The sequence below is a fragment of the Adiantum capillus-veneris genome, chromosome 19, assembly GCF_014529385.1.
Source record: "Adiantum capillus-veneris isolate H3 chromosome 19, ASM1452938v2, whole genome shotgun sequence".
In the NCBI taxonomy this organism is placed as follows: Eukaryota; Viridiplantae; Streptophyta; class Polypodiopsida; order Polypodiales; family Pteridaceae; genus Adiantum; species Adiantum capillus-veneris.
This window is the reverse complement of record NC_140949.1, coordinates 77,474,318-77,488,034: the sequence shown is the minus strand read 5'-3', so window position 1 is coordinate 77,488,034 and position 13,717 is coordinate 77,474,318. Positions and strand designations below refer to the sequence as shown.

Genomic DNA, 13,717 nt, shown 5'->3' with positions numbered 1-13,717 from the left:
CCCTAAATTCCGGAAATCGCGGAGGCGGATTATTATTATTATTATTATTATTTTTTTTTTTTTTTTGGAAAATGATGAGCGACGCGAATTTTGCTTTTGCTTTTTTTTTATAAAAAAAAAAGAGAAACGACTCTCTAAGAGAGAGAGAGAACTGATGCTTTTGATTTTAAAAGCTTTTGGGGCTCTGCTTTTGGGCATCCCTTGTAACCTTTAAATTAGTGGTGAGGGCCTCACTTCTCAGGGCATCTGGACGCAGAGTCTGAGAGTGAAACCCTAACCGCTCTCTTGTACTTTGATGATTGATTAATACAAAAAGAAATACCGAAAGGGGCGCCAGTCTTTGGGGCCAATATCTCTAGGCACGGAACTCCGCCGGGCCAGTGCAAATCTATTGTGATCTGTGAATTGTTTTGAAGTGGTTATTTGGTGCTGTCGCGGTTGATTCTTGACTTGGAGTGTCCAAGTTTGTTACATGGAGTACTGGCTTGTACTTAGTCGAAGCTATATAAAGAAATACCGAAAAGGGTGCCAAGGTTTGGGGCCAGTGCTCTCTCGGGGTGGAACTCCGCCAGTCTTCGTCGTTTTGTGCATTAAAGTTGTTCAATCTGTTCGTTCTGTTGGCACATGGTGCCTGTCCACGTTACAATTGAGCACATAATGGTATGCCAAAATTAGAACCCATCTTCCTCAACATGTCGGGCAACCAAAACTGTGCAAGTAGCTCTAGAAAGCAATTTTTTTAGGATACTTATTACTTTGGGACCTGATATCTGTCCTCAAAAGAAGTTAAAGTAAAATCCTCATATCACAGATGTAGGAAAATCAATCTGTCTCCAAAAGTGAGAGGAGTGCGAGTGACGGTCCTCGAGGCAAGCTTTTGTGATGAGAAAATAGCAATGAAAGCTCGTGTGCACAAAAGGATAATGTCCTTCAAAACGCCTTCGTACGTAGCAACTAAACAACACGTAATCCAAACTTCTCATGCATTGTAGCCCACTTAGAGACAAAACATGGAATGTGACGACTATAAGTGATTCGATGCAGAATGTTAATAATGTAAGTGTATGTAAAGTGAGAAGTTGAGCCTTTTCAATTGAAGGTGCCGATGTGCATTGATGAGAGACGCATGGGTTGGACTTGAATCAAACTTCGGCTGGAGTGGTAGCAAGCTCTGACGGAGTTTCCAAAAGTTGTTTGGAGCTTCAGTCAATTTTTTTCTCCATTTGGTCATCAAAGGCACAAAACTGATCGATAATGGGTTGAATTCACAGTGACAGTGTTGGCTGCCGTTAATGTTTTTTGTGACCAGGGGAGAGCATTGTAGGTGAAGGTCCCTTTATCAAGGGGCTTGTTGTTGTACCATAGACTGACGTAAGACCTTTTCTTGTTTCTCATAATTGCATTCCCCTGAAAATCAGAAGGAAGAGAAAAGATGTGACCTACAAAGCTACAGTTTTAGTTCTTAAACTTCAGCTTTCCTGGTTGCATTGTAGTCAGGTGAGAATAGTGCAGAGTTGGTGGCTAGTCTGCTTGCTGTTGCTGGAGCATATACAGAACCAGAGGAAAGAGATAAGGCAAAATCTATATACACTCGGATTGTACATATACTGGAGAATTCAGAAGGAGTCGTTTGTGCGGAGTTAGGGCCGCCTTTGCTGCACCTTGGTTATATGTTTCTTGAAGAAGAGAATTCAGAGGAAGCTGAGCACTGTATGAGAAGGTACTTGATTTTGGAAAATGCAAATGTCACGACAGTTTTTGTAATCTCTGAAGGATGCATTACCTGCGTCAATCTATACATGGGATCCAAATCTTGCAATTCTGTGGTTTATGGAGGACAGAATGTTACTTCCCGTTCAAATGATATAGAGAAAGAATAGTTTTGTGCTTGCTTTTCTCTTCAGTATGGCAAGAGAAACAACTGTTAGTAGTAGGTACTGATCATGTTTGAAAGAGAAAATGCTTCTTGAACCAGAACATGGTGTTTTTTGAAGAGTCATATGACATGAATTTTTTGTTGCCTAGCCAATAAAATTGTCCGTCTCATGTGCACATTCATTCATAGCAGTGCCTTCTTGTAATGCATCATCCTTTCCAGCTCGTACATGTTGGAGCTACATACTTTACCTGATTACCTCACGAATTTAAAGGCGGGTGTCTATGCAGAGCTTTGAATATAGCAGAGAAAAAGGTGGCAGCCTTGGTGTTGCTACTTGTGGGCTTGCCAGGGTCAAGTATGTCAAAGGTAAATATTTGATAGCTCGATTTTGTTTTCTTATTCTTTCTCTTTTGTCTAATGCCTGGCCATCAATTGTGTATGGTAATAGGTGATTATAGCAAGGCGGCAGAACTTTATCAAAGTGGGTTGGAGATTTTAAAGAATTCGGGTCTCTGGTCAAGTGGAGATCTTGCCATCGAAAGCATTCAAATGGAAGCTGCAGAGTTTTTCAGTGTTGTTGGGAGGTAACATTTGATGTGAGGAATTGGTTTCAGCGTTTCATAAATTTCCTACAAGACCTGCTTCATGGACGATAAGCTGCGAAACGTAGTGTCCCAACCTCAACGAGGCTTGTATTTTTTTTGATAGCAATAGGCATGAGGGCATATTAGAACCATAGTCTTTTCCATATGGAAAATGCATATCGGTATGGAATACATTGTAAGCACGCATAGCACTATAGAAATATGAAACTTTCCAAATCTTACTTTATTCTTGAAGCCACTATGAGTTTCAATCATCATCGATGCCTGCATCAACCTCATCATTTTGAAGTTTTCGTTGCCCATTTTGGCCACGTATGAATCATTTTTCCTACGGGTGTGGTTGAGCTAAACATATGAGTATGGTTCCAACTATATTTAGAGTCTCGGGGTTTCTTAATGCCTGTAATGGCATAGGGTAGTTAGCAGTATTGCTCTAAAGTAGCTTTGGTGCAGTTATATTCTCATGTAAATAGCATTGATAATAAAAGCATTGGCTTTTCATTGCTGCATCCTTCGTCTACTTGCATCATAGAAACAGGGAACGGCTGTTTCGACACCTCGAAACGCCGGTTTGACTGGCTCGGATCCATCAAACCCCTGTCTGGCCAGGCTGTTTAAAACAGACCGAACCCTATTTTCAACAAAAACCAATGTTCTTTTTAGGCTTCAAGAGCCACAATTTTGAAGCCTCTTCTCTTCGAAACTTGAAAAGATTGAAAGGCTCTTTGTGTAAGAGAGATCCTTCCCTCTCGTCTTCTCATAATCTTCCTCTTTTTTATGAGTCGTGAGCCTTGGCACCTTTAAGTCTCAAGTCAGGCTTCTACCCTCTCCCACCACTTGCAATTTGCAAGAGGAAAACCACCGGTACTCTCTCCCACCTCCTCCAAGATGATCTCTATATAACATTGAGGGCATGTGGATGTTGCACATTTTTTGGTTGTACACATCATTGCATTGCATTATTTCTTTGTGCCCTCTTGTTACTTGTAACTTTGTAGTTTCAAGATTGTAGTCTGTTTTCGTTAACATGAATCCCAATGTCCATGACAAATTTTGCTTTGTTAATTGAGTCAAAACTTGCAATGAGTAAAGTGGCATTACTGAGCACGCAGCAAATTGAAGTATGAACACTTACATACGTTCCGATGAATGCTGTGCCGGAAACATGAGACTCGAGTAGGTTTCTTTGCAATATTATGCTTCTACAGGCTCAAAGTGTCTTGTGCATCTAATATTTTGTAGAGTACAGCTGAAAATTGTGTATTTTAAGTGTCCCCACTCCACTCCCTCGTTTGCGTTCCGCCCCTTGTGGCCATTCTCATTGGTGTTCCACGTTGCCATTCAGTGTCCTGTGTTTACTGCACTTAGACTGGCAGTTCAGAAAGGGGATGCTGCTGAGGTTGTGTACGTGGCCTTTTCAGGGATTTATTGTTGAGTTATAGTGACGTTTTTACAGATGTAAAGAGTTTTAATGGGAATCTGCTTCCATGAAGAAGCATGGAAAAATGGTAATAAAGGTTCTGGAGTTGAGGAAGCCTTCAAACATGAGCTGAGACATGTGATTCATGTCATGTGTTGTGTCAGGATGAGAAAACAAGCTGTCTTAACCTACTGATTTCATGTGTAGTTAAGTATGGGTTGTTGGTCTCAAGATTATGTTCTGGATTTTTAACAGGACTGAAGAAGCTCAGGATCTGTGGGAAGAGATCTTACATGAAAAAGAGAGAATCGTAGGCATCAACAGTCCAAGGCTGGTGGTTCACCTTCACAATCTTGCAACATCTTATGCTCAAATTGGGAGGTTTGATAGGTGCGAGCCACTACTGCGGCGTAGCCTAAAGCTCGTCACTACCACTTTGGGGCCAACTGCACCTCAGGTGTCTGTCCCTTTGGAGTTTTTGGCAACGACGTTACATCACTTGGATAAAAACAAGGAAGCAGAATCTCTTGCACGCCAGGCCCTCAGCATCCGCGAGAAGAATTTTCCAGACGACCATCTTTTAATTGGTGAGCTTCATGCTTAACATTTTGTATTACCATCGATCTCCTCTCGTTGCCAGCCTAACTTACGGATTGTGTTGTACAGGAGAAGCTTGCTATATACTGGCTTCCATTTTACATGAAAACAGTAGACATGATGAAGCTTTGAAGCTTGCACGGAGAGCGTTGCGTATAAAAGAGAAGCAGCTGGGAAAGGACAGCAAGGAGCTTGGGCTAGTGCTGGATTTGCTGCTGGAGATAATGGATGTACTTGGGAAAGCAGCAGAGGCAGCACCACTCTTGGAAAGGTTGGAGAGGCTTGTCGGGGGATCAAGCAAAGCAGCACCGTAGGTTTACGTTTACCTATGCTGCTCTATGAGGGATGTTGGGAAGTTCCTGCCTGAATATCGAAAGGAAGATATGCTAGATTAAGGGTGTCATCAGCCATATATGAGCGCATTCTTGGCATTGCACACTGTATCATAGTTTCCTGTATATCTTACAAAAGATGGATAGTACAGTGTATGGCATACAAGAATGGACTGTACAATGGAAGCATTGTATATAATGTCTTCCACAGTTTTGTAGCTTAGATTTAATGATTCTCGAGTTTCAGGAGTTTTTGTGTTCTCAAGGTCAACCCTATATCATGGAGTTAAGATAAGAAAAAGCAACACATTCTGACAAATCTGAATACAAAATCGTCAGCAAATCCCACAAAAAGCTACTTCCATGTCCCTCAAAAGTTGGTATTTTTATTTAGAGTCTACCTACCTTCTCAGTTGCATGCTCCAACCAATGTGGGTGGGGTCCAGAGGGATCAAACTAAAATTTGTGATATGCTTTTTAGCAGCAATAGATTGACAGGGACTTTTCACGTTCTATCCCGGTCTATATGTCTCTCTTGTTCTTGCTCATGCTCTAAATATGGATGCTGTCAGGCCTTTCACAGAGTTTGCAACTGGCTGGCATCTACAAAGACAAGCACACGGTGCTGGTAACTACCTTGCAAAAATTAGCAAGGGATTTGTCCTGCTTTTTGTAGCTGCTTTTGAAAGGTGTCTTAAGGCTTTAAATGTGGGTAGGTAGCTGAAATGTGTGAATCTTTGCTCAGAATGTTGTGTATTCTTGGGACAGTCCAAAAAAGGGTAAAGGAGATAATTTTGAGGAGCAATGTACTTTTCATAATTGTCTCTGAGAGTAAAACAATCCCCAAGGTAGGATATTACTGTGAAGGAGAAGATTGAAATGCCCATTGATTGCAAAGGTGCTAAGACTCTAGCCATACTTGATAACGGCGCTGGAGTAGCTATAGCTACCAAGGAAGCAACCACCAGAAAACTTACGTTACCACAACTATGGAGACCTCAGCAAAACTCCTTGGAAGATTTTGACTCAACCATGGCTAATTCAGAAGTGCTTGTTTGATTGCAATTTAAAGCATGCTTCTAGATGTGTGGAGCTTCTAATTGTGGAAGCTGTTTATGTGATAACCTTGAGATTGTCCATGACTAGGGTATATCTATCTACGTTGGATGAAAGCAACCACTACAGTATATTGATGATATCACAGCTATAAAGACATAACTTTTTGGTTGCTATCAAAGTACTCTTAATGGATGTGTGGAGCTTCTAATTGTGGAAGCATAGGAAAGGAAGAATGTGTCTTAGAGAGAAACCTAGCTGATGAAGCTTGCATTTTTGAGCCATTTCTTGATCACATATCTTAGTCGCTTTGGGTTATGTCTTTGGTTCCCCAAGGTCTCCTTTGACTCACATCATTTCGAGCTTTTGTTTTCACTTTTTGGTCCCAAGTGCTCTCCTAGTTGTTAGAAACTTGTTGGTATCTTTGTATTGCCTTTTCCTCCTTCAATTGTTATAAAACAATTCAAATCATTTCCAAACTTATCTATTCAGATATCGGCTTCTTGGAGGAAGTTAAGTCCCTAGCATCTTTTTTGGTCCATCATGCTCTTGATTTGAAGTTTCATAGCCTAAGTTATAGCTCTAGTTTCTCCCTTTATGACATAATATGGCTTTGCAATGCTCTGACCATCTATCTATGTTTATTTCCTTACCATCTTGTCTTTTTGTTTTCTCCCCATGTTCAAAGGAGGTGTAGTCCCTACAGCAATAAGAAGGGCAAACCCAAAGTGCATGGGTGGGGAAGAGACTTATAAAGTAGTAACCACAAAATATAGATCTCTCCTTTGCATGTAGATATTAGGATTTGCAAAACAAGAGACAACGTCCTTAAGGAGGTGTCAATTTTGATGTACCAAGCACAGAAGGCTTGTTTGAGTCCATAAAGTGCTATGTGAAGACGATAAACAAGATGCTCTTGTCCTTGAATTTCAAATCCAAGTGGTTGTTCCATATGGATCTCTTCTTCAAATCTCCATTTAGACAAGTTGTTTTAACATCCATTTAATGAGTAACAAGAGCTTAAAGTACATGAATGAGAAGAAAGTATAATGGTAATCAACACTAGCAGTTTGAGAGTAATTGGCTACAAGAAAATTTTAAACATATCAACGTACTACTAGCCTTCAATTTGGTCTTATATAGTCACTTATATTTAATAGGTGTGTAGCTAGGTGGAAGATAAGAATCGAAATACCTGAAGAGATGAGAGAATTATACTTAGCTTGCAATTTAACTCTTGTAAGGTGAGGATATGGCTTGCTCATATGTATTTGGATCTTTAGTAATGATCATAGCAAGCTTTTCGTGATTATCGAGAAAATAATAGAAACCATGCTCATTATCGATAGGAATATCAACATAGACCTCAACTTCAGAATCATTACTTGCTATAGAAGAGGTCTGAGGTTGTGAAGGACTTAAGACATCCACTTGAGTAGTGCTAGAGTTCAAACAAGGCACTCAATCATCAAGAAGAAATGCAAAGGCAGTTAAAAGAGATTTTGGACCATCACAATAATTTGAAGACCATGCACCACCTATTATAAGCTCATAAAAAATACCACCACCACTGCACATAGCTTTCTTGGAAGCAAAGTGCTTCTCTAATATTTTTTACAGGCATTTCTACCAAGGGAAATCTTTCATTGATTTTTTTTTACTGAAGATCAGGATCCCTTAACATCATGAGGATAACAATATAGATAACCTTTTTTTGAGGGGGATCCAGCTTGCATTGTGTCTCTTTGGAAACATGTATATGAGCAATACAACCAAAGGTTCGAAAACAAGACATCAAAAGTTTTACTTGTCCATGTCATATAAATCTTTTTCCTACTGTTATTGGAAGAAAATTCTATACATGAACTGATGTGAGAGCTGCATTTGCTTAGAATTGCTTGAAAAGATCGAAGTGTAAAAGCATGCATCGTAAATAACTTATTTATTTATTTTTGTTATGACGCTCTACAATACCATTTTTTTGAGGAGAATATGGAATAGCTACTTCACGTCGAATACCTCCAAACCTATCATTATCATCAAAGACATTTGATAGATATTTACCCTAATTATCACTGTGAAGTACCTTCAATTAACAACTTGTATGAAGCCGCACATGCTTGCAATATTACTTAAATATTGAGAAATTTTTGATTTGTGTATAAAAGAATACATGAGTGTATAAAGAAAAAAACATCTGTAAACGTCAAGATATTTATAAAAAGAATGATTGGGAGAAAATGGTCCACATAGGTCTTTATGTACAAGTTCCAAGTGTATAATATTGGGCAAAGAAAATGGTTTTTTGTGATGTTTTCCAAGAGTACAATGTTCACAGATTCCCATGTTGCACTAAAATTTTAGCTTTATGCCTTGAATCCAATCATGTCGATATAGTCAAGAGTCTTAGATAAATCAGAGTGTACAAAGTGATGATGCCATAATTTTCAATCATGATATTTACAAGATGTAAACATATGAGCAAAATCATCAGCTAAAGAAAGCTCAAATAGATTACCATGGCAAGGAGCCACTGTAATAGTCTTATCAACTAAAATTCAACAATAGCTATAATCAAACCCAACAAAGAGTTCAAGATCGACTGAGTGTGCAATCAAAAGTAGATTACACTATAGGTCGGGAACATAAAGCACACCTTTGAGTTTTCTTGTAGAAGAAAAAGTCCCCAAGTAAAAATCACCAATACCCTTAACCTCACAAGGTGTATCATTAGTAGCAAGATAAACAAGCTTCTGACTAAGTAAAGTACAATAGTTATGCATCCATTGTGATTGAAAAATCATATTTTTGATGAATCTAGAATCCACAATAGATGATGCACCATTTTTGACAAGAAAACTCTACCCACATAGATGTGAGAATTAACATAGTTTACCTTATTATCCACCCTTTTTTTTTGCAAACGTTCAACAACATAGTCTTGGCAACTTCTAGAGATACTTTGGGGGGTAAGAGACACACCATGATTTTCATCATATTGTTTTGCCCAACAATTTGATTCAATGTGATAATCTCTTTTGCAACAGAAACAAAATTTGGATGATCTAAAATGGTTATTGAACTGTCCACCTTGAGCAAAACAGTTGCCACCATTTTCTCTTTTGAAAGGACGCTTTCGGGTAAGAAAAGAAACATCCAAATATTCTGTTGAATAATTGAGCAAAGTAGTATCCACAAAGTCTACGTGATAATCATGATGTTGATGATACTCAATGAGAAACATATAAGCACTATCAAAGGCAAGGCCACTTGTCATATTTCTCATTTTGAATAACATGAAAAAAAAAACTGTGTCTACAATGAGACTATAACAGAAGAGTACAAATTTTATGAAACAATGCTGTGACATTTCTCAGTTTGAATAACATGAAAAAAAAATTGTTCTAAAATGAAAGAATATAACAAAAGAGTACAAAATTTATGAAAAATGAAGAATGTTTTTTAGTTAATCATAAAAATAAATATGGCTCATAATGATAACTCCATAAAAAATGGAAGAAAATCAATGAAGTACAATCTTTATCGAAAGGAAGACTATCTTGGTGCATGAAAAACATAACAATATTAATGAACCTTGATAGTGTGGAGTAGATGCACAATTAATTGATCTTGCTCAATGCGGACACCATCAGTGCTCTTGAAAGCTTCAATATGAGAAAAAATAAACGTAGACGACGTATACTCCAAATTGTCCAATTGATGCTTGAGATCTCCGTACCATACTTCTTCTCATAAGTAGAAACAAGATATTTCCAAATGTCATTAGACTTGGAAAGATGACGCACACTTAGCATAAAGGAATCATGAAGAGCTGAAAGAAGACATCGATGAGCATCGTCATCTCCACGTGCCTAATCCGCATGAGTAGCTTGCCAATGATGAAACAAAGGACCAATAAGAATCAAAGTGTTATCATTACAGGGCTTAAGAGATTGACGAGGACACAATAAATCACTTAAAATCTTAGCAAATCATCGACTTCAAGGGTAAGAATGAATTTGGACTTCCATCCAAAAAACCCAGATCCTTGAAGGGGAGGTATATGAATGTCTAGTAGAAAAGTCATGGATACTAAGAGAGGTTGCTGTAAGTGTAGATGTCACAAAATCAAAACATCAAGAAGAAGCTCATGAAAGAATATTGGTCTCTTTCACACAGTCTCAAAACACATAACTAACAAGCATCACCAAAATAAGCATGGCAAGTGCTTTTTGGAAGTCAAAGAATAGAGAATTATTGGACCATTTATTTTAAAGAAAGATGTCTAGAACAGTAACCATGCAAATGAGCACATTTAGTGCTTTTAGGTGCACAAACAAAAAAGAAGCCACCCTTTCAGTAAATAAAAATATAGTGGACCACATTAAAAAGAAACATAACCACGTGTTTCATTAGGAAGGGAATGGGGTGTAGGAGGGCCTCTTTATTTGCCATGGGATTAAAAATGAGATTAAGGAATGAGCAAATGGGGGACTACCATGTGGACTAAAATGGTGGATGTGGTAGGTCTTAAAAGTGAGTGGTAAAACTTATAGTCCTAGAGGTGGAGGGGTGTTTTATTTTATTAATAAAATGAGAAAATTGTTAGGCTTAGGGTAAAACGGGCCAAAGCCAAGGGCCACGGCACACATGTTGGTACAAGGGGCCTATACTTAGCAGGCCAATGGCCTATATTAGGTATGACTGGGTGGAGATGTGCATGTGTGAGTCCCCAATCTCTTATATAGGTATTAGAGCTCGAGGGAGAAGGGCAGTCATGGAGGAGGGAAGGATGTGGTGCATGGGTTCTCTCTCTCTCTCTCTCTCTCTCTCTCTCTCACACACACACACACACACACACACACACACACACACACACACACACACACACACACACACACACACACACACACACACACACACACCCCAATCCCTCACGCTTTCATGACGTTCTACAACATGGGCATGGCCCCTTGGATACATCGAAGTCGGTCGACGAGTGTTGACAAGCGATGGTTGTGGGAGCGATCGCATGCACACAAGGAGAGCATGTTTTTGACCTACCTCAAACTACATGATATTGGTCTTGATAGGATTGCCATGGTCTGGGGAGATGTTTTTGCTTCTGAAGGGAATCGATTTGCACCCTCTGGTGCTTGATATACAGAAGCTTGAGAAGACCTCTCTATTTCGCTCACCTCTCTACAAGAGCAAGCGATTGGTTTCATATTAAAAAAAGAAGTTTGGGCATCTTTTGGGGCATGGATTGTTGGTTGGTCCCTTTCAAGGGGGGAGTTTCCCACCTCGCATGCAAGGAGGACCTGCAAAATAGGCTTTGAGAAGCTATTGCAAGGAGAAACCGCACCAGGATTTGAGAAGCTTAGGGAAGGAGGACCTAATTTGGAATACATCCCAACACTTTTTTAAACTATAGCTAGTAAAAAGTGTTGGGAGAACTCGCTTTATGGAAGTGAATAACATCCAATGAGCTCTAGGATGGGTGAAAGTTTATGGCATCATACAAATGTATCAACAACTTAATTACCATAAGGTTTGTAGTTTTGAACATCATATCAGTCATGGTACATCAGACTAAGAAGGATCGCTGACATCCAACACAAGCAAGACGCACATGCACAACATGTGATTAGGTTCCAACTACAAAGAAATTTTCCTTAGAGGGCTACTCAAGCACAAGAATCGTGCATTAGGTAGCCATGGATTTTATTGCAATCATTATTGAGCACATAATCGGGCATTGAATAGGGAAGGGTAACAATCCCAATCTGTCGATACGATCGCGGTTAAGCAAGTATATTTATTTTTTACCTTGATCTCGAGTTTGTTTTGTAGAGGTATGTCATGAGCTTGACAAACATAGCAAGGCCTGGTCATGTTCATGCTTGGATAAAGGAGCAAGGCTCCATACGGGACTACGCTCACAAGCAAGGCTTGTGCAAGATGTAATGGTACAAGGTGAAGAGGTTTCTTCACATGTGAGGTATCCTGCATACATGATCGCACCAGGGGGTGCTACGAATTCCACTGCCAAGGGTGGTTATTTATGCAAAATCGATAAGCCAATAAAATTTAAGGTTTATAGTTTTGAATATTCTCAATTTCTCCAAAGTCAGCTTGGACATCAACATTTGCTTCGGCCAATAAATTTTTTGTATTTATATGAATTGGATAGTTTAGTTTCCTCAGCTATCTACTATCCACATTGGGCAATCTAAGGTACTTTAAGCTATTTAATTTGACACGTCGATTGTTTGTGAATGATCGGCAAGAGCAATTTTATTTTTCCATGATGTCTGTACATAGATAGGAGCACCCGTTGGCTATGAGCACACAAGCTACATCTTTATCTTTGGCCTACCTAAGTCTCTTCATGGCAACAATGCTATTTGGACAATAGTGGAGAGGCTTAGTAAGCAGACACATTTTATACATGTTAAGAAGATTATTAGGCCTCCTCATCCTTTCATTCCTCATATCTTCAAGTATCATGGCTTGCCAAAAGCAATTGTTTGTGATAGAGACCCACATATGAAACGTTTTGGAGAGGACTATTCAAAAACTTTAGGTACAAAGTAAAACTTTTCCTTTGCTTATCACCCATTAAAGGGACGAGCAAAGTGAAATCTGGCAGGTATGGTTCAAATGTTTTATATACTGTAAAATTGAATGATGCCGGTCCATTTTTTAATCCAAAATTCATCACTGTAGATACATAAGCTCCCCATTCTGTGATAAAAGTTGTTTTATGTTGATCCTCTTCAGAACCATAATCTAATTATAACCTGAAAAACCATCTAGAAAGCTATACATTTCGTCCCCAGCTACTGCATCTAATATGGCATCACAAAATGGCATTGGAAATAAATCAGTGACAGTGGATGCATTCAATTTTATGTAATCAACACATACTATGATCTTCCCATTTTTCTTGGGTACCACAATGATTGGTGACAACCATGTAAATTCACGAATTGGTTTGATAAACCCAACAACTAACAACTTATCGATCTCCTTCTTAACCTGTGCTGCAAAGTTTGGATTCATTCTATACCTCTATTGCACAATCGGAATTGCATCCTCTTTCAGATTAATATGATGTTGATCCAAATTAGGATCTATACCCTTAAGCTCAGAGTAGTCCCATGAAAACACATCTTTATACTCCTTCAACAACTGAAACAGATCATGCAAAAAGTGCCCATCCACATGAATGCTAATCTTGAATATCTTGGACTCGTCTTCAGTACCTAAATTGAGGTCCTTGAGCTCATCTTGCTTGACCCTAGTTGATCCTCCAAACCTTTTATTATAGATCTTCTCAGCCAGTTCCCTTGCTTCCTTCTCCTCGTGTTGTAAAGCTTCCTTTGGATTAGGAAGCAAGTTTCGATCCACCATCTGCACCAACTCTGATCCCTGAATTTCTTACCCATGTAGCAAGTCTAAATTTTCCTCTTTTGCTTCTTCTTCCTTCTGCAAGATTCCCTCAACATCAACTTCAAATATTGGTACAATGGTTGGATTAGCTCTTAAAAATGCTTCTTCCTCATCATCTTCCACTTCTCCTACCAAATTAATTGTTTGAGCATACAATGGTCTTTCGTTACAAGGAATGTTCTTTCTTCCCATCATAGGAATTACAACTATCTGCGTCCCTTTCTTTAAAACAACTTCATTCTCACCCCAATCCTGCTTGACTTTAGCCAATCTAAATGAAGGCCTTCCCAATAACATATCATATGAGGAATTTCCCTTCTCCATCTTCAAAACAACAAAATTCACCTGGAATTTGATACTTGCAATCTGAATA

The 13,717-nt window shown here is 38.9% G+C and overlaps 1 protein-coding gene across 1 annotated transcript in view; it reads left to right on the top strand.

Annotated features, from left to right (window-relative positions):
- LOC147434269 (uncharacterized) overlaps positions 1–5,346 on the top strand; it is a 61,731-nt gene extending 56,385 nt beyond the window's left edge. The window contains exons 6-10 of the mRNA XM_086490822.1: positions 1,498–1,745; positions 2,167–2,245; positions 2,328–2,463; positions 4,160–4,491; positions 4,571–5,346. Coding sequence (XP_086346948.1) covers positions 1,498–1,745; positions 2,167–2,245; positions 2,328–2,463; positions 4,160–4,491; positions 4,571–4,815 — 1,040 coding nt within the window. The 3' untranslated portion in view covers positions 4,816–5,346. The remainder of the gene's footprint in view (positions 1–1,497; positions 1,746–2,166; positions 2,246–2,327; positions 2,464–4,159; positions 4,492–4,570) is intronic.
- Positions 5,347–13,717: the final 8,371 nt, after the last annotated feature.